Source organism: Phycodurus eques, chromosome 1 (assembly GCF_024500275.1).
Source record: "Phycodurus eques isolate BA_2022a chromosome 1, UOR_Pequ_1.1, whole genome shotgun sequence".
Classification (NCBI taxonomy): Eukaryota; Metazoa; Chordata; class Actinopteri; order Syngnathiformes; family Syngnathidae; genus Phycodurus; species Phycodurus eques.
The window spans coordinates 13,180,394-13,200,779 of NC_084525.1; the positions used below are offsets into that span (position 1 = coordinate 13,180,394).

The window sequence follows — 20,386 nt, forward strand, 5'->3', positions numbered from 1 at the left end:
CACCCGCTGGCATGTTTGTATCATTTTAATAGATGACACCCTAAAAACGTTTTTAAAAGTTTTTTGAACATATTGAATTGGCGACTGAGCATAATTTTGGGGTCCTATAGCTATTTTGTTCATGTCCGAGTGCAAAGCAATGCTATATGATTGCTTGGGTTGATGAAGCTGTGATGAGGAAGTGTGGCATCTGCTGCCGTGTTTTTGCCATTTTAATTGATGACACCCTAATAAATAGGCTATTTTTCATAATATTAAATAAGCTACTGCACATAATTTTTGGGGCTGTTGTGTTCATGTCAGAGTGCAACGGTGTAATGATAGCAATAATACCAACTTGAACAAAGTGGTGTTTGGAAGCTCAAGCAAGCTGTTTTTTTTTTGGTTTTTTTTTGTGCTTGTTGTTTTTTCGAAACTCAAAACTTTTCAAAACTGTCATTTTGGAGGTGGGGAGTTCCCGCCTGACAGCTACGATATATAAAATATGACTAAATAATGCCATTACATAGTACAGTGTTTTCCTTTTTCCACACCGGATATGCACTGACGTCACACCAAGACATGGGGGGCGTGTCGATTTTGGCGATGAAAAAGGATGTTCCAAAGACAAGTAGTTATTTATCAATTGCTCCAAAATGGATTGATATTATTGGAAATGACTGTCAGTTTAATTTTCTTAAACAAAAAAAAAATACATAAAATCAACTTGTTAGTGAAATATGGACCATTAAGTCCCCGTCCATCCATCCATCCATCCATTTTCCAAACTGCTTATCCTCACTAGGGTCACAGGCATTTTGGAGCCTATCCCAGCTGACTCTGGGTGAGAGGTGGGGACACCCTGAACTGATTTTGCAGTTTTCTTGCCTCGCAATACTAAGCTAGCGTTAGAACTGTAACCAAGCCAATGTTAGCCACGACTGATATGTTGGCACCTTGATTTATTCATAATAGAGTGTTACTATCACACAAAATTTATTGTTTTTAAGTTCTGAAGACCTGCCAAAAATGGTAAATGATTATAGTGGATTGCCGAATTTGTGTTTGTTTTTTCCATTGATTTGTTAGTTACCAGGCAAATACCTGGTTTATGGACAATCTTTACCAATGTTCTTCATTGGCCCATGCATCACCACTGTATTTTTCATAATACTGCAAATTGTATCCGCGCTTCGTATTTACTGTTTTGCTGAGTCAAAATTACAAACAAAGCTAGTGGTGGCCTAAGAACTATGTACTGTGCTGTAAATACTTGCAACTTTCGCATTTTCATTATGTTTTCTGGTTGTATTTTAATAAAGAAACTCACTATTGATTATAAATTAGATGTATAAAAAAAAATAATATTTGAGATGTATGTGTGTGTATTTATATGTATATTCTTTTATTTATTTATTTATTTTTATTTTTATTGTAATATTCTTTTCTTTTGTCAGAAAGAGGTGGAAATGTCTTGATCCAGTGTTGTGACACGTTGACTCTCCATTGCTGCTGCGCCCCCTTTCACCGAGCACAGCGGCCGTAATGTTCGTAAGTCATCCTTGATTAACCCCTGCTGAATGACTCCAATTAGAACCAATTAGCTCGGGCGGAGCAAGCCACTCCTCATGCAGATGAACGCAATAGAGAGGGGCAGGTTTGGATGGAGGAACACACTGAGGTTGAAGTGGAAGTGTGGAAATCCAACATTCGGTAGAAGGACCGTCTGGAAGGGGAGACGAGATGTGATGGGCAGGGGGGAAATTAATGATGGTTGCACATTTTTTGTGTGCCCGAGAGAAAGTACATGCTCGATATGAGAAATGCTAAAAGGTGCAAACTGCAAATATAATCTGTGTTTATTCCTGCTACTCCTCCTCTCCATGTGTATTCACACAGGCTGCCAAAGCTCATAGGCTTACCTACTAGATAACAGTGCCAGCCTCCCCCGGCTCTCCCCCGCTATCAACCACCAGCAGGGGTGCAGAGGCCGGGCTGAAGAGCCCACTCAGCCTGTCCAGTGATTGCCTCAGTCTGTCATCAGCCAGGCGATTTCTATTATTGCAGATGGATGATTGGCCTGGCTAGATGCCGGCCTGGCAGAGCAAGCTCATTTTAGAGCAGTTTGAAGTGTGAGCCTCACTGTACTCTCAGAACAGTGAGGGAGGGGACCAATTGAAAAGGGGGATTTGGCATGAAGGCAATGTAGATGGCTGGTAATGACATATCACGCAGGACGAGCTTGTTAACGTTGCAGGCTCCATGTCCAACGGCAATTTGCCTGTTAATGGGGAGTGCTCTTCTGCAAAACAAACAGACGTGCGTCTCTTAGAACAAGGAGTTTGTTTATGTTTGTGTGCGGTGACAGCAGATATCACGCTCCCCTCATCACTTGGTGATACGTCAGAACATTTTGGGCAACCACAGAGTTAGCTTTTTCTGTAAACACCCTCCACTGCACCAACATCTACAAAAGATTCAGTATCTAGCATTAACCATGGCACAATGTGAGGTCACCATCATATGACCAGTACATGGGCTCACCCACTCTCACGTGTCTCATGTTGTTGTTCTGCATCAAATCCAATTACCCTGACACAGGGACATCTTGAATGTGACTATTGAGAGGCCTTCATGGTCCAACTCAGCCACGCCGGTTTGACTGGCCTGAGGATAGTTGCACAGCCGGAATCAATAGTCTTCAGGGAACTCACAGCTTCTGACTATTGGACATGGAGACATGCAACCCTATGAGGTATTTTTATGGCGTATTGATTCAGAGTTCTAAAAATGGTGTATCACAAATCAGATTTAATTATACATGATGTCTTGAGGTTTTGAAAGTACAGTGAAAACCCTTTTGGAGGGTTTTGCTTCTCTGGCTGCTTATGTGTCACTGGGAATGATGTCAGTCGTACTGCTTTAGAGCATCATCGCACACAACTTGTGAGTCATTCGATGGAGCCGGTAGCTCTCCAACTTTAAAAAAAAAAATTTTTTTATTTGGTGCTTCAGAAATATTTGCCGTGATGGAATCACCTTTTAGCCTTGGAGGTGGTCAGCAGTTGTCAAGGACTGAGTCTGAATTGACCCAAATTCAAAAAGCCTATCCTGACCATTCTTAAATTACAAGTGAGGTAGCCCTTGCGAGGCGGACTGACACAATACCCAAAATGATATGTATTTCAAACACTTCAGAATGAAAACAAGCAAATGTCTGACCTGTGATAGAGCTGAGGTAACCTCAAAGCAGTTAACACCCACCCGCAGTCCTTCTGAACTTGTCTCCAGTGTCATAAAATGAATTTGGGTAAAAAATTGTGGTTGAATTAAAAAATAATAATAATAATTGCTGAGTTACAATAACCGCCTTTATACTCCCTCACCTAACGTTTTATTTGTCTTTTCTCTACCCGCTTTTACTCTGACATGTTCCCTAATGGGTAAAAAAAAGAGAATGCTGGACTGGTTAAAAAGAAATGCTGGAGGTCCACAGCTTAGGGGCAGATAATATTTGACTTACCCCAGATCCTGGCAACCCACACTAACACCAGTGCAGTCTGTAGTTCCCCAGGTTTGCTTTGGGCCAGTGTTGACACAGACTGAAATATTGTACATTAAACGCCATTGGCTTTCTACTGGACCCAAACAACATGCGCTATATCTGTGAGACACCACAGCACCTTTGAACCATCATTACTGACATTTGCATGGATTCCCTATGAGGATGGCTTGCCTCCTGATTGCACTCAGTGTTGCTGCCGTGAATGCACTGTGCGCTAAGCCCTTACACTGATCGCTGATGCGGTGGGTGTGCTGTCAATATTGGCCCATTCACCGTGAGTGAGCAAATCTCCGCTTGACATGGCCAGCCATTTGTGTAATAGCTAGGATTAAGATAGGAAGGTACACACATGAATATACAACCGAATGTTGCAGAGGGGGCAGCCTTGGGAAATTAGCAAGGCCACGGGTGTGTGGCTTGCTTGGAAACAACATAGAGAAAGAGCATGGACATCAGCTGTTCACTGGTGGCTGCCCTGATGACAAGTGACACATTTCTATTTGAAGTAATTGTGAACTTATCAAAGCAATTTGGATTCTTGTACGATTTGACACGACACAAGGCGGAAGAAAATGTGTCATGGATTAACATGATGTAAATGCCTTTTACAAGCAAGCTCAGCTGGTTTGTATGCCAATAGTTGCCATAGCTTCCTCAGTCCTCAAGACTGATGTTATTCCTGACCTTGTAGCTCCTGCTTTTTTTTTTTTCTCAATTCACTTCCTGCAACTCACAATGCACTCCATTCCTGATGTACTCAGTAAAGATCGCTGGTTAAAAAAAAGAGATTTATGGTTTGCCAAACAAATTCAGATATAGAATAGACAATGCACAAAGCTCAATTAACTCCTTCAACCTCATCAAGTGCGGGTTATGCTCTACTATTGTTTATGAATGTGTCCATTAATTGGATGCCTGTGCCAGCCATTGTCTTTTTTATAAGAAGTGACAACATTTACAGAGGAGATTAAGCTCAATGGAAGATGACAGGATGTTAGCAAGAAAGTGATTCTGAAACCGGAGAGGGTTTAAGCGCTTTTTTTTGGTTCACATCCTGCCTGCTTGCAAAAGTGCAAATGGGTATTTTCCGTCTCCCACTCTTAGCCTAATTGGCACTTAACAGCCGCCTCGAATGGCCGCCTTGATGGTTATGCCTCTGCTCGTTCGCCCTGGTATAGGAAACAGTAATGCTCCATATCAAACCAGCTGAGGGTGCACCTTCGCTTGCACCCTCTGCTCCCATCACGTCCTCCCCCACTTTTGTGCTCCTCGCTCGGGAAGGGGTTTGCACCCCAGACAGCTCAGAGCACTCATTATCACTTTCCAGAGTCAGCTTGTCGCTCTGGAATTCACTCCTCCTGCTATCCTTTAGTCATCCGCCCCCATCTTTACCTTCTCCCACAGCTCTTCCACGAGCATGAAGAAGATGTCTGGAGTTACTCTCTATCCAGGCACCGAGCCAGAAGCGATTCTGACATATGGCTCACTACACTTTATCTTTATTTCACCAGCCCTGCCCGTCTTGGGCAAATTTCCTTTTCTGTGCCAACGGCGTAAGGCGTGTTTGTGGCCAGACGATTTTCTCAAAACGTAAAGATCATCACGGAGGCAGTTTAAACAGGAAGAACATTGTGCAAATGTTGTAAAGACACCAGAATGCACAGATGCCTTATAGTCCACTGAATGAGGGGAAATGAAGCAACATTCAAGGTCTTTTGGTTGCAGCAAACAACAGTGACTCTGCTTGCAATCAAGCATCATTTTAATTGCACTTTGCTAAGACAGCGGTCAGGTGTATGACCATTTAACGAGCTTAGCAATGGCAGAACTTTTATATTTTGACAAATCATACTGAAGAGATGAAAAAGTTCAAGTAATGTGTGTCTCCAATAAGCCTGGCAATGTCAGCTAGCCGCATTAGCATTCCCACATGGGGGACGGCTGTGAGTCGGAATAGAAATGGGCTGGTTCAGTGAGCAGGGGGAGTAGAGGTCCCATTCGTCTTGTCCTGTTTAAATACACTGGTTAACTCCTGCCAACAGGGAAGCCATTCAGCAAAAGGCCAAGGGCATCTGTCATGTGTTTCAGCACATTGATACCGTCCTCCCGCATCTCCCCCGTTCTCTGCCTCCCTTTCCTCCATCTCTTCCACCACGGTCTCTGTTTATCGCTCGCTTTTCTCTCTGTCCTCCCAGTCCACCTCTCACCATCTTCCGGTGAGACGGGTGAATATGCACAAGGCTGACATGATTAGCAACATTGTAGCCCCATCACGGATGGCGCCTGCTCCATTATTAATATAGTAAAAGCAGAGGCTGCCAGGTAAGAGCAATGTCAGCACCCACACTATAATGCTGCATGCCCTGTGGATAATAGGCCTCACTTATTATTATTATTATTATTATTATATTGCAACCTTCTGTATGTTATTTGCTGATGTTGGCAACGAGGGTCATCTTGAAGTGGGGAAAGAACAAAAATGACAGTGAATTTTAAAAAGAAAATAGTATTTATTGTATTTTTGTTATTTAAAAAACTGGTACCAACTAACCCTTCTGGGCTCCATTTGCTGAATCTTTCTTGAATCTGAGCAGTGTCCAATGGAGTCTGAAGGCTATCAAGCGTCACAAAGCTTGGTCTCAGTTGCAGGTCTCGGGTCAGTCAACAGGCTAATGACCCAAAAACATACAAAAGTACCCAAGAATGGCTATAGACAAAAAATCTGACTATTCTGAAGATCACTGATCTAAACCCTTTTGAACATTTGATGAAGCAGCTGAATCTAGAGAAGGCACACCTCAAACTTTAGACAAATGGAGCAGTCTGCTCACAAGGAGTGGGCCAAATACCTGTCGACAGGCGCAAAAATCCTATTGAGGGTTGCAAAAATTGTTTGATTTCAGTGATTGCCTCAAATGGTTGTGCAACAAAACATTAAGATCATGGTTTTATTCAGGCCAGTTTCATTAAATAATGCTGTTAGACCACAAAAAGAAAACAATGCCTGATTTCCATTAGTTTTTCATGTTTAAAACAGTGACCATACTGGAACCAACAATTTTATCCATGCGTGTAGTATCAACTGTTGCTTCAGTATATGTTTGACAGTAAATGTGTTTGCGTTTTTTTTTTTTTTTTAATGACATTGCCTTACAAAATGGCACAAGACTGCAAATTAACACAAGGTGCTTATAGTCTGCACCAACAAATATCCATCCATCTATCCATAACCCACTTTTTTGCCAAATGTTAAACCAGATCTTGTTGTCATCTGTAACTATGAAAATACTCTACGTTATTTATTTTTCTTTTCACGTTCTGGTGTACAAAGAAACACAATGGGATGAGCCAGCACTTAATGTCATACTTCTCATTCTACTGAACACACACTGTGGAATACAAAGTTTGATGTAGGATTGTTGGTGAAGCTGGTTGCTAGATTAGGTTTGGGATGGTCATGGCAGTAAGAGACGGATGAGGAATAAAAGCAGATTTAAAGAGCAACAGGGAGGAATAAAAGCAGCATATCAGAGAGAGCAGTGAGAGGAAGAGGAAGGAGTGATGCAGAGAGTTGTGTCAGATGGATAAATGTCAGAGAGAGCTTTGTCGCCATCTGAACCAAATGCTCCCTCCCAAAATGCCATGCACAAATCACATGCTCCCCTCCCCTCTCACACAATAATGAGATTACAGACCTCAAGAATTCTGATGCGCTCATCCACGGACCGAGCGAATAATCTGAATCACTTACAACTGAGATGCATCTTTGTCATTCTGAGCACACCCAGTCCAGAATTTACAGCACACGAGTAATGCGCCAGCAGGTCAGAATAATGTATGGCTGCAACTGCACATACACAACTTGTATTTTTCACCACTACCATGTGAAAAAGAATCGCCATCTAAACCTGTCATTTTGTAGAAATGTCTTTCGCCTGTACGAAAAATGCATTTGCAGAATGTCTTCAGCATATCAAAAGCACAGATGGCGCTATAATGCTTGAGTGTAAGGCACTCTGAGCCAGAAGCCGAAAGAAAGTCATTGCTGCAAACTTCTCACAACATAGCACAACAAAATCAAACGTTAGTTAACAACAAATAACCCAAAACAAAAAGATCAAAATTGAATAGTTTCAAGGCAATTATTCCGCACATTCTGCTACTAAGCCATCAAAGCAACTGTAAAATATTAATTTTAGTAATAACAAATGGGTGTTATGGTCACCCACGCTGAAGAGAGAACACACAGTCTGAACGTGTTTTAAATTACCTTAAACACAAGTTGCATATGCACAAAAGGGCAAAAATGTGTACAGTATATTTGGAATGGTGGTGTGAGCCTGGCCTTATCTTGGTGACATCACGTCACATGCCAAGAAGTCTTGTTCTTAACCTCATTCAACAAATTGTGTGCATCTTTGTGTATTGAAGTTCTTTCGAAGATCTGACAGGGAAGGTTGCTATGAAGCGTGTGTACTGCAAAGCCTCACATGCTGTATCTCACACTAATTAAATATTTACTCTGTGAAACAATACCGGCCAGTCCAGCTTTTGCACATGTTTAGACCATGGCTTCTGCTTTCAGACTAGCCTCTCAGCCTCCCAAATCTAATATACCCATCCCTAAATAGCGCGCCTATCCAGCCTATATTGACCGTGAGTGACAATGCGCTGGAGCCAATCGGGCTCCTCTAATCTGCTTAGTCCCGCCTCTCCACGCTCCACTGCCGCGTTAATGGCACCCCGACCGCCCATTTACCTTACATGGACAAACAGGGGAGTTGATTGACACATAAAGACACGCCTCCTCATTTACTCTCGCCCCTCCCCTCCCCTGGCTTCCTATCAGTGTCTATTTTGGCAGTACGGATACACATGGAGTCTCCATCACCCCCACTCTCTTTCACGCACCGAGTCCGGTAATGCGCCGGTCCTGATCGTCACCTTTTGAGCAATCGATCCTCTTGTGGACTAATATGACAAACGTGCGCTTATAGAGGCGTGACACGGCAAAAAGAGGAGGCACATTTCCCGTGGATCAGTCTATCTGTCCCGACCGCGAGTGTCAGCATGGACGTCCTGGCCAACCACAGTATATTTCAGGAACTTCAGCTAGTGCACGACACCGGTTATTTCTCCGCCATGCCTTCGCTGGAAGAGAATTGGCAGCAGGTAAGCGTCCAAACAACGACGCGGGGGCTCGAAGCTGAACACTTGTGCGCTCAGGGATATAGGATGCTAACTTTTTTTTTTTAGCCGAGTAGTAAAGTATAAATGAGGAAAAGCTGCTGCCACCCCCCCCCCCCCCTCAATATGTCACGCACAATATACAAAGTACTTAATTTGATCGTGTACATCAGTTGCACATGATTAAAATGTGGTAAACTGCCCTAATAGAATAATATATGGAAGTTTAACACGATTTGATCAAATTACGTGCAACTGATGTACAGGTTAGAATTAAGTGAATTCAAAGGTTGTTGTTTTTTTTCTCCTTCCCAGTGGAGTATGAGTGACACTTTTCACAGAGCTGGATGGGATGCGGACGCACGCCGGCGCGTAATAAAGCTGCCAAGCGAGATTTGGGAAGATGAAGATGCGCAGGCCATCACCGAGACCGAATTGGTCGTGAATTATACATCCGCATTACCGAGTTGTGGAGACCCACACGAAGAGATGCGCGCACCCCTCATTTCCCTCAACAACCCCTCCACTCGCCCTCTCCCCTTATCCATAATTGATACCCTGACATGTCTGTCTTTGCATCTTTTAAATACAATGCTGCAATAGGTATTCCAGAAACATTCCAGAAAGACATTAACTGTCATCTGTGCTCGCTTTCTTCTTGTATCTTACTTCCTGAATCCGAGTCCAGTGGATGATTGCGGAGGTGAACACGTGGCCACATAGCCATTGAGATGTGTCATCTTATCCACAAATCCGCATTGTAGCTCATGCATATTTTTCAAACAAAATTGTATCCATTTTGTTACATAAGGTTAACAGTTTGGGTCAAGATGCCAAAACACTTGTGCAATTTTACTACTAATTTCTTTGTTTGTTTGTTATTTTGCATCAGCACCACCTGCATTGTTGCTTCTGGTGCTGATGCTGACTGTGCTTTATTTCAGACTAACTAAAACAGAGAAAGCACAAACATATATGGACAGTATATACTTGACATGGTCCAGCTTTCCCTCCTCCTTTGCTCCATGCCTAAAGGGGAAGAAAAAAAAGAGGGTGAACGGTGCGTGACAATGGATCCATTTGTTGTAGCCAAGCAGCCTAATTGGCATCCCACTGTTACCCACCAACGCATCTTTTCATAAAATGCTCCCTACTCCCTGCCTCCTCTGTCAGTGGAATTTTAAATGGCACTCCCACGCCTCACCCACAGCCAGCATCCCTGAATCAATACCTAATGCAAATGGAAGAGAGTGCGAGAGCTCTTATCTGGAGAGGCTGGAAATGTCAGTTTGCTTTGACTGGGCTGACTGCCTGCAGCCTGCAAGACATCATTCATTTTGGAATGAAAAACAATGTCCTCCAGCAGACTTGTACTGTAATTCTCCAACTTGTAGCAACGTGTTGTGCATTCTTTTATATTGCAAGATGATGATTTCTAAGAATGTCAGGCTATTTGGTGCATCTTTAGCCACTTTTGCCCATCAAAGTCTTAGGCCCGCGCTACCTAATTGTAATCACACAAAACAGTCTTGTGTCTCATTAACAATGGAAATAATAATAATAATAATAATAATAATGGTTCACTTTGCACTTGGGCAACCACTCATGTTGGCATGTTTGCAAAGTATGCCGTATGCCAGCTCCAAAATGAAGATGCCACTGAGTCCGCCTAAATAAGGGAATTCGTGAGTCGAGGTTTGAGCAGGTTGTTCTATTCCAGCCACAATTTAGAATTTGATGTCTTTTATGGGCTGGAGTGGTGATATAGGAGGCCGTTGTTGTCGGACTTAAATGGCTCCCAGAGATGTGACGGCGAGAGTGATGACTTCGTCCCGTATTGGTGTCTATAATGGATGAATGGGGAGAAGACATGGGCGAACGTGTTTGGAGGTCTGCAGATGATACATTTGAGGCTGCTTTTTGTTGCATTACTGGAGCTAAAATGTCTTGCATCTAAATCCGTGTATGGTCAGCCATTCAGATTTGCAACAAATAGCTGGTATTACACTGGACTTAGTTGAGCTTTTCCGTCAAATAATCACAACTCAACTCCAACAAGGACTTATCTCAGCTGCAGTTCTACCAGTCTTTGTTGTGCATTTTGTAAACTTGCTCCACTTTGATAAAGCCTCGTCTGGCATGTGGACAGACATTTATTAGCATCTTCTGTAATTTTTAGGCATCCCTCTGACTTATGCATCTTTTTTTCTGTAGCACTCGACCCTGATGAGTAACGGGGCACCATAACTGTCATTGACCCCAGGACACACTCCATACCAACTAACACATACAGTTTATTATCTCTTATGGCTTCAACAAACAGACACACACACACACACACACACACACACGCATTTGGAGCAAGTGCATGATGGCCGCCCAAGCGAAATGGCTACATGCTGCTGCAGTGCATTATAGGTGTCTATATGTGGACATCCCTGCCTACATGTGGCTGGAAGCGGCAGCAGCAGGGCAACCCGCGAGCCGCGGCGCTCGCATACATCTGCTCTCTCTTGCACGCACATTACAGCGGTTCAGTCTGGCCAAGGTGGGGGAGCCGGTGCAAGCATGGCAGTGGAGGAAGTTGCCGAGCACGCACATTCTCCACTGCTGCAGGGTTTCACATTTCACAGTCGGATGGGCTTGAACCCCAAAGGCAGACAGACAGCAGATGAAGATGCAGGGTTGCATATGTAGTCTAGAAAGTGGGAAAAGAGCTCCACACGCACGGTGACCCCTCTTCCAGTTTATAGGAAGGCGGTGAAGAAAAGTGGCAAAAAGATAAAGAGTGGCATCTGCCATCTATTAGAGAACGTCTGAATCCATACGTGTGAACGCTCATCCAGCCGTGCATCTCACGATGTTATGTAATCCTCACTGGGCCACAGCTGCTTTTCTCACTCGCAGCAGACTTGATAGCAACCACCCCTCTTTCTTGCCTCTCACATCCTGGCATCATTCCCTTCCCTCCTATAGAAGTAGCTCAGTATGGATTGTTCTACCTGTTCCAGCACCTTTTTGCTCAATTTGGTTTTATGCTATCCAAATGAAGATGAGATCGATCAAATGTGCACTTTTATGTATTTTATGAACAGTAGAAGGGAGGACCAATGTAATCTTACCTGTCTCAGATAGCCGTGTTTTATAGCTTTTTTTTTTTTATTTGAAGTGGAATTCATTGTTTCAGGTCTGTCAAAATAAATTTGACCTTTGTTTTCCAATTTTTTTTAATTTCCAAAAACATTCTAAAAGTATTACAGTTTTTTTTTTTTTTTATCTCGTGATACTCAGATGACTAATATGGCTGATGTTTGCCTCAAGACAAAAAGCAGTCAGGAGATGTTGGTCACATAGAATCTATTGGACATGCCTTGGCCAGTGAAAGGCAGCCTTTGTGTTATCCAGCCACAATGTTATTCCTCAAAGCATCTATTTGGAGCGAGGACGCATGTCTGTTTAAAAGGGTAAGAAATGACCATTAGAAAAAACAGCTAGAAGCTCATCCAATTAAAATGAGCTGATAAATGAGGCATAACTGTTAAGACTCTATTTGGAACCACAGTTAACGAGACAGGGCACTTGGTGTTTGTTCATACTGAGGCATGCTCAGGTTTATCGCTTGCTGATGGTCCTGTGCACACGCAGGTTTGTGTAATGCGATGTGCAAGTGACCCCCTGACCTAGTAACATCCATTCTGCTATGAGAGCGCTTCGTGAACTCTGCCATGTCTGTCTCATCATTCAGGCAGCTGAGAGGCTATCGTCAGTGATAGGTGCCTGCTTTATGGCAGCTGATGAAAAGCCGGGAAGCGTTGATGAAAGAGAGTGCGGCGGTGGATGTATTCATTTGCGTGTCAGAGGGAGCGGGAGGGGCCTGGGAGTGCGGTGGACAAGCACATCTTTATGTATAGCTTTCCGAAACGCTCTGCCGCCCCAGGTTTGATTAACAACCAGCAGAGTCAGTTGTCTTTTTGTCACCTCACACTCACGCACACACATGGCTTGGCAATGACTTTCACATCATTTCAGCCCAATATCGGGACGCCCGTCGTGGCACCTTAAATTGCTCACATATGCTTGGCTGACCGAGTTGCCACAGGTACAAAACAAAAAGAATACTCAGGTTGAGAAAATCTCTCTCCACACCAATGATGTTTCATAGGAATTTCTGCCCACATGAAGACACATTCTCAGGCTGTCATGCGCTTGCACAAGAAACTGGTGGAGCAATGACCCCTAGCTGTATTGTCATTTTAGCTAATCAGAAGCCACAAAAAGGCACAATACTCACAAACAGCAAATCAAGGAAAAGTGGAATCATACTGTACACTAATAGTAAAGTGAAGTAATAATATAATATCATGCTTGGATATGAAGATATGAAGTTAACAAAACAAAAACAAGATTCAAATTAGCTTGCATAAGAATACAACGCACCATGACATCTGGCAAACCCAACTCCCTCTCCCCCACTTGTTTACATGTTATACAAGTCAGTTATCTGTGACTACAAAGCAGTTTGCGTGTGGAAAATGCCAAAGCAAACAGTAGACTTGAATGGCACTCAGAGGGCCCTGACCTTGGCTTTATTTAAACATTTAGAGGGAAACAAGTGTCTGAAAGAGGGTACGAGTTTTAAACCTGTACTGCTCACCTGATTGGTCATGTAGAATGGACGATCTGTAAACCTTTTAATGCTGGAACAGATTTTCTGTGCAACAGAGGAGTTTTATTTACTGCCTCCGTGGTTATTTGTATTATTATGGGCATTTATTGAAAAATCGCAGTTGATAGGGGGGAGAGTCAGTGAGGATCTGTAGGTCCATCCATCCATTTTCAACACCGCTTATCCTGGTTAGGGTCGCCCAGCTGACTTTAGGCAAATGGCGGACTACACCCTGAACTGATCAGCAGTCAGTCGCAGGGCACATATAGACGCAGACAATCATTCGCACTCACATTCACACCGTCACTGAGTGGGAACTGAACCCACGTTGCCCGTACCAAAGTCAAGCGAGTGTACCACTACACAACCAGTGACTGCATTTGTAGGTGTGTATGATTAATGAGAACATGAGTTCAATATGGTGATATACCGCAGCGATTGTGCTTCAGCAAAGCTGATATAATTTGTATGAAAAAAATGTTTTAAAATGAAACGATCCTAAACTATACTAAAAATGTTTGAAAATGAAATGATCCTCTTCCACTTTGTCCTAAACCACAGATAGATGCGAACAGGCGATTCATGCATTTTATGACCATCACTGGCACAGTGCGCCATCCCATCTCACTGGCTACCTGTTGCTAGGCAGCCTTGGTAAGCAATGCCAGTAGAAAGGACTGTCTGTTTGCTTGTTTCCTTAGGGGAGACTAATCCCACCCCGAGGGAGCACAAGACGCCCAAAAAACATCCAGCCATGAAGACCTTCTCCCATAGGAGCCAAGGAGAGGAAAGAGATGCAGGGCAGAGAGAGACAAGGGCAATTTGACTGAGTAAACACCACTCCTTGTTGTCATCTGAAGCCAGTCATCAATCACAGCGTTTAGCTTGTGCCGTTGACGGCGGCAAGGACATGCCGTAAAGCCACTTGTTATAAAGCAGGGCAAAGCATCTTGACTTTTGTGTGATGCATATGCTTTTAAATTCTCTTTAGATGAGATCTCATCCTGGCCCAAGGTTGCAACGAGCTGGTGTAGCAGGAGCTTCCAATGTTATGTAAGCCACTTTGTGTGCACTTTGCATGGTTGTTCCACATGCAAACCAGAGGTATTTTTTACCTGCTTCAATAGAATCGCTCCATCACAGTTGGTGTTCTTTTTCTTCCCGTTGCTAATATTTCTTTATAATCTTGTAAAATAAAATTTAAATAAATAAATTAAATATAATTTTAACCTGTCCTATTCAGCTGCATGGCCTTGCTGAATGGTGGATCTGTATGCCTTTTTTGCTGGAACGGTTTTGCTGCGTAACAGGGGAGTTTGCAATACTCCCTCTGCTTATTTGTAAATATTTTTGGATATATTGAAAATGCAGCCGGACAGAAAAGGGTTAAGGGGACAGACAGAGGGACAGAGTGAACAAGGGGAATTGGGGTGTGAACCACAGCAGAACAATAGTTAGACAGTCTAGATATTTGAGCACAAGTAATGTAACAAATCGTGTTCTTTATTTGTGGATGGGGGGGTATACCCGCGGGGGGGGGGGGGGGGTCACCCGGTGAGGACATACAATACCTAACAAAGAGAACAAGATAAGAGAGAAAAGAGCAAGGCAGTGCTACTGATGGGTCGTGCAGTGAGATTCGCTTTCGTGTCTAAACACCTGGAAGAACCTCAGAGTTGATATGTTAGTATAACCTGTGGTCCCAGCACAAGCAAATAAAGCCAATAGCGTGTCTATCAGTATTATTAGTGAATGAACACCATATCACATGCATGTTAGTCAACTGTGTATGGAGTTGCTGAGCCGGCACATTGAGGAAGGGGCGGCCAAACCAGTGAGCCCGTCCAGCAGGGGACCCAACCAGGGGGACGCCAACCACTCCCCAGGACCCAGGCCGGTCCCCAGCCCAACTGAAGTGTCCCGACTAGTCCCAGAGGTTGGGTCACGGGCAGCGGACCACCGCCCCCCACGGCCAATCCCCCCAGCCCCACCCCTCACCCAGCGCACCTCACCACCCCCAGAGAGCATGGGAGCCCCAGTCTTGAGCAAGGACGAGCGAGGGCACCAAGAGAGGCGAGAGGAAGGCGGGGCCCCAAGGGGGGGAGGCGGCGGACCCCCATCTCTCCGCACCCCGACAACCGAAAGGGTTGGGGTGGGCGGTTGTCTGCAGGCCCCAGGAGTCAAGCCAAGAGAGGTGAATACCCACCACCACCCTATTACTACGGTTACCAGGTACCAGAATGGCAACCACTATCCCTGTACCGTGATTGTGTGTGGTGGGGTGTCGTGGATTAAAATTGGGGAGACTGGTGGGGGTGAGGCGAGACAGTCACAGGGCAATGATGACCCGTAACTGTCACCCACACCGAGGCCAACCAGCTCCCCAAAGGATATGCAAATACATGGGGTGCATTAAAAATCTGCAGGGGAAAGGCATGGTGGGCCAGAGAGCAGGCCAGAGTGCTGGAACACCTGAATTTCTGATGAGAAATTTGTTTTGAAAGCTAAATGCTGCGTAGAATGCAGCTTAAATTTAAAACATGTTATGGAAAGATCATACATGGAAAACTTTACAAATTAAAGTTTAGGTCCTGCAGCGTTTTCTTTTCCAAGCTCCAGGCTTGAAGTGTTTGAATGATACATCCACCTCAAAAAGGGTTGATTCAACTTGAAATTGCTCTTGGCCTACACGTCAGAACATGAGATGTGATGTTATTTTATTCTGACATTTAGCCTTGGTGTGAGGGGAAAAAATTGTCATATGAGTGTCAAATTAGAATGATGGTCAGTTTCCAACTGGCCTGGGAAGTGGCCTGCAATGATTTAATGAGACCTGTGGGAAGAGCCATTCATCAGCATGACATCGAACATGTTTCTTCATTGTTCTTCTTACATAATGTGAGCAGGACAGTGCGTGTCTGCGATTGGCTGGCAACCAGTTCAGGGTGTACCCCGCCTCCTGCCCGATGACAGCTGGGATAGGCTCCAGCACGCCCGCGACCCAAGTGAGGATAAGTGGGTCAGAAAATGGATGGATGGATGGACAGTGCGTGTTTAAAACTTAGGTCCACCGCAAACTGTGCAACGTCACTGAACTGTCACACAGTTTACACTAGTTTTCATGTATTTATGTGTGTGTTTGTGTGTGTGTGTGTATATATGTGTATATATATATATATATGACATATATATATATATATATATATATATATATATATATATATATATATATATATATATATATATATATATATATATACACATATATATAAATATATACATATATATATATGTATATATATCCGGGATCTTGTTCGAGCCACAGCTCGTGACCATAGGTGAGGGTTGGAACGTAGATCGACCGGTAAATCGAGAGCTTCGCCTTTCGGCTTAGCTCCTTCTTTACCACAACGGACCGATACAAAGTCCGCATCACTGCAAACGCTGCACCGATCCGCCTGTCGATCTCCCGGTCCATTCTTCCCTCACTCGTGAACAAGACCCCAAGATACTTGAACTCCTCCACTTGGGGCAGGATCTCATCCCCGACCTGGAGAGGACACGCCACCCTTTTCCGACTGAGGACCATGGTCTCAGATTTGGAGGTGCTTATTCTCATCCCAGCCGCTTCACACTCAGCTGCTTACTGCTCCAGTGAGAGTTGGAGGTCTCGGCTTGATGAAGCCAACAGAACCACATCATCTGCAAAAACCAGAGATGCAGTACTGAGGCCACCAAACCGGACCCCCTCTACGCCTCGGCTGCGCCTATAAATTCTGTCCATAAAAGTTATGAACAGAATCTGTGACAAAGGGCAGCCTTGACGGTGTCCAACCCTCCCTGCAAACGAGTCCGACTTACTGCTGGATATGCGGACCAAACTCTGACTCCGGTCGTACAGGGACCGACCAGCCTGTATCAGGGAGTTCGGTACCCCATTCTCCCGAAACACCCCCCACAGGACCTCCCGAAGGACACGGTCGAACGCCTTCTCCAACTCCACAAAACACATGTAGATTGGTTGGGCGAACTCCCATGCACCCTCGAGGACCCTGCCAAGGGTGTAGAGCTGGACCACTGTTCCACGGCCAAACCACACTGCTCCTCGTCGGACTCGATGTCCCCCGCCTCCCCCGGAACATGAGCAAAAGTTCTGTCGGAGGGGGGAGTTGAAACTCCTTCTGACAGGGGATTCCGCCAGACATTCCCAGCAGACCCTCACAATACGTTTGGGCCTGCCACTTCGGACCGCCATCTTCCCCTACTATCGGAGCCAACTCACCATCAGGTGGTGATCAGTTGACAGCTCCGCCCCTCTCTTCACCCGAGTGTCCAAGACATGCGGCCGCAAGTCCGATGACACGACCACAAAGTCAATCATCGAATTGCGACCTTGGGTGTCCTGGTGCCAAGTGCACGTGTGGACACCCTTATGCTTGAACATGTATTCGTTATGGACAAGCCGTGATGAGCAAGGAAGTCCAATAACAGAACACCGCTCGGGTTCTGATCGGGGTCAGTTCCTCCCAATCACGCCCTTCCAGGTCTCACTGTCATTGCCCACGTGAGCATTGAAGTCCCCCAGCAGAACGATGGAGTCCCCAGCGGAAGCGCTCTCCAGCACCCCCTCCAAGGACTCCAAAAAGGGTGGGTACTCTGAACTGCTGTTTGGTGCATAGGCACAAACAACAGTCAGGATCCGTCCCCCCACCCATAGGTGGAGGGAGGCTACCTTCTCGTCCACCGGGGTGAACCCCAATGTACAGGTGCCGAGCCACGAGCAATAAATATACCCACACCTGCTCGGCGCCTCTCACCGTGTGCAACTCCAGAGTGCAATAGAGTCCAACCCCTCTCGAGAGGACTGGTACCAGAGCCCAAGCTGTGCGTGGAGGCGAGTCCGTCTATATTTAGTAGGAACTTCTCGACCTCACACACCAGCTCGGGCTCTTTCCCTGCCAGAGAGGTGACATTCCACGTCCCAAGAGCCAGATTCTGTAGCCGGGGAACGGATCGCCAAGCTCCCCGCCTTCAGCCACCGCCCAGCTCGCACTGCACCTGACCCCTATGGCCCCTCCCACAGGTGGTGAGCCCATGGGAAGGGGGACCCACGTTACCCTTTCGGGCTGTTACCGGCCGGGCCCCATGGGTGCTCGCCTTTGAGCCCCACCTCCAGGCCTGTCTCCAGAGGGGGGCCCCGGTGATCCGCGTCCGGGCAAGGGAAACCTGAGTCCATTTTTTGTCGTCATTATAAGGGGTCTTTGAGCCGTGGTTTGTCTGGTCCCTCATCTAGGACCTGCTTGCCATGGGTGACCCTGCCAGGGGAATAAAGCCCCAGACAACTTAGCTCCTAGGATCATTGGGAAAAAAAAAAAAAACACAAACACCTCCACCACGATAAGGTGACGGCTAAGGGAGGGGATATATATATATATATATATATATATATATATATATATACATGTGTATATATACACATATATATACATATATATGTATATGTATGTATGTGTATATATATATATATACATATATATGTATATATATATATATATACATATATATGTATATATATATATATATATATATATATATATACATATATATGTATATATATGTATATATATATATATATATATATATATATATATATATATACATATATATGTATATATATGTGTATATATACACATGTGTGTATATATACATGTGTATATATATATATATACACATATATATACATATATATGTATGTATATATATATATATATATATATATATATATATATATATATACATGTGCGTGTATATATATATATATATATATATATATATATACATATATATATATATATATATATATATATATACATATATTTATATATATATATATATATATATATACATATATTTATATATATATATATATATATATATATATATATATACATACATGTGTATATATATATATATATATATATATATATATATATATATATATATATATATATATATATATATATATATATATACATACATGTGTGTATATATATATATATATATATATATATATATATATATATATATATATATACATACATGTGTATATATCTATATATGTATATATATATATATATATATACATGTGTATATATACACACATATATATATATATATATATATATATATATATATTGGCTAGATATAACACACACACTGTCGCAGTGAGATAGTTATGCAGTTGTCCAGTTCATTAGCATCCAGCCACGTGGATCGGTCTACAGCAGGCGTTAATGTTGGGCTGGCAACCATTTGATGAGATGAATTTCCCACTTCTTACTCAGGTCTGCCTCTCACTTGCTGTAATTTCTCGAGGCAAGTGCTTTCTTTCCGACCAAAGTCATCCAAGCATGCCTTTATGGCACCACTTCCACACAAATACACACACTGACTTACACGAACACACGCACGCGCACACACACATTTTGTCTCTTTACTAATAAGTTATACCAACAAGACGGAAGCTCCTCCCAGACATGTACATGGCTAGACAGCACACCCTCTTGCTCTGTAGTTTACCACTATTGCGTCCCAGATATTATTTCATTGTAAAATGATGCCAATTAGTTAAGCCAGCTGCCTGTGGCTGTGGTCTGGCTCTGTTTCCGTTCCGTCGGGGAAAGTTATTTGGGTCGGCAGCTATTTTCAGCCCGTGATGTTGCCAGGAATACTTCAGGGACCAGCTACTGTTTTATAAGAGAGAACATCAATAATTTTCACTGGTGTGTGTGTGTATGCGCGTGTGTGTGTGCATGCATGTGTGAATACGTGCGTGCATGTAAGCCAGGAACAGCGACACAGCAAGCATCACAAGCAAGAGTTTACTGGGTTTATGTGTGTGTGTGTGTGTGTGTGTGTGTGTGTGTGTGTGTGTGCAGCAGTCAGAAGAGTTTTCCTTTGAATATTCTGACTCGCAGGTGGTGTGTGTG

At 43.8% G+C, this 20,386-nt stretch overlaps 1 protein-coding gene across 1 annotated transcript in view; it reads left to right on the forward strand.

Annotated features, from left to right (window-relative positions):
- The first annotated feature begins 8,424 nt into the window (after positions 1–8,424).
- klf7a (Kruppel like factor 7a) overlaps positions 8,425–20,386 on the forward strand; it is a 36,523-nt gene continuing 24,561 nt past the window's right edge. Inside the window, exon 1 of the mRNA XM_061681464.1 lies at positions 8,425–8,716. Within this exon, the coding sequence (XP_061537448.1) occupies positions 8,615–8,716 (102 nt within the window). The 5' untranslated portion in view covers positions 8,425–8,614. The remainder of the gene's footprint in view (positions 8,717–20,386) is intronic.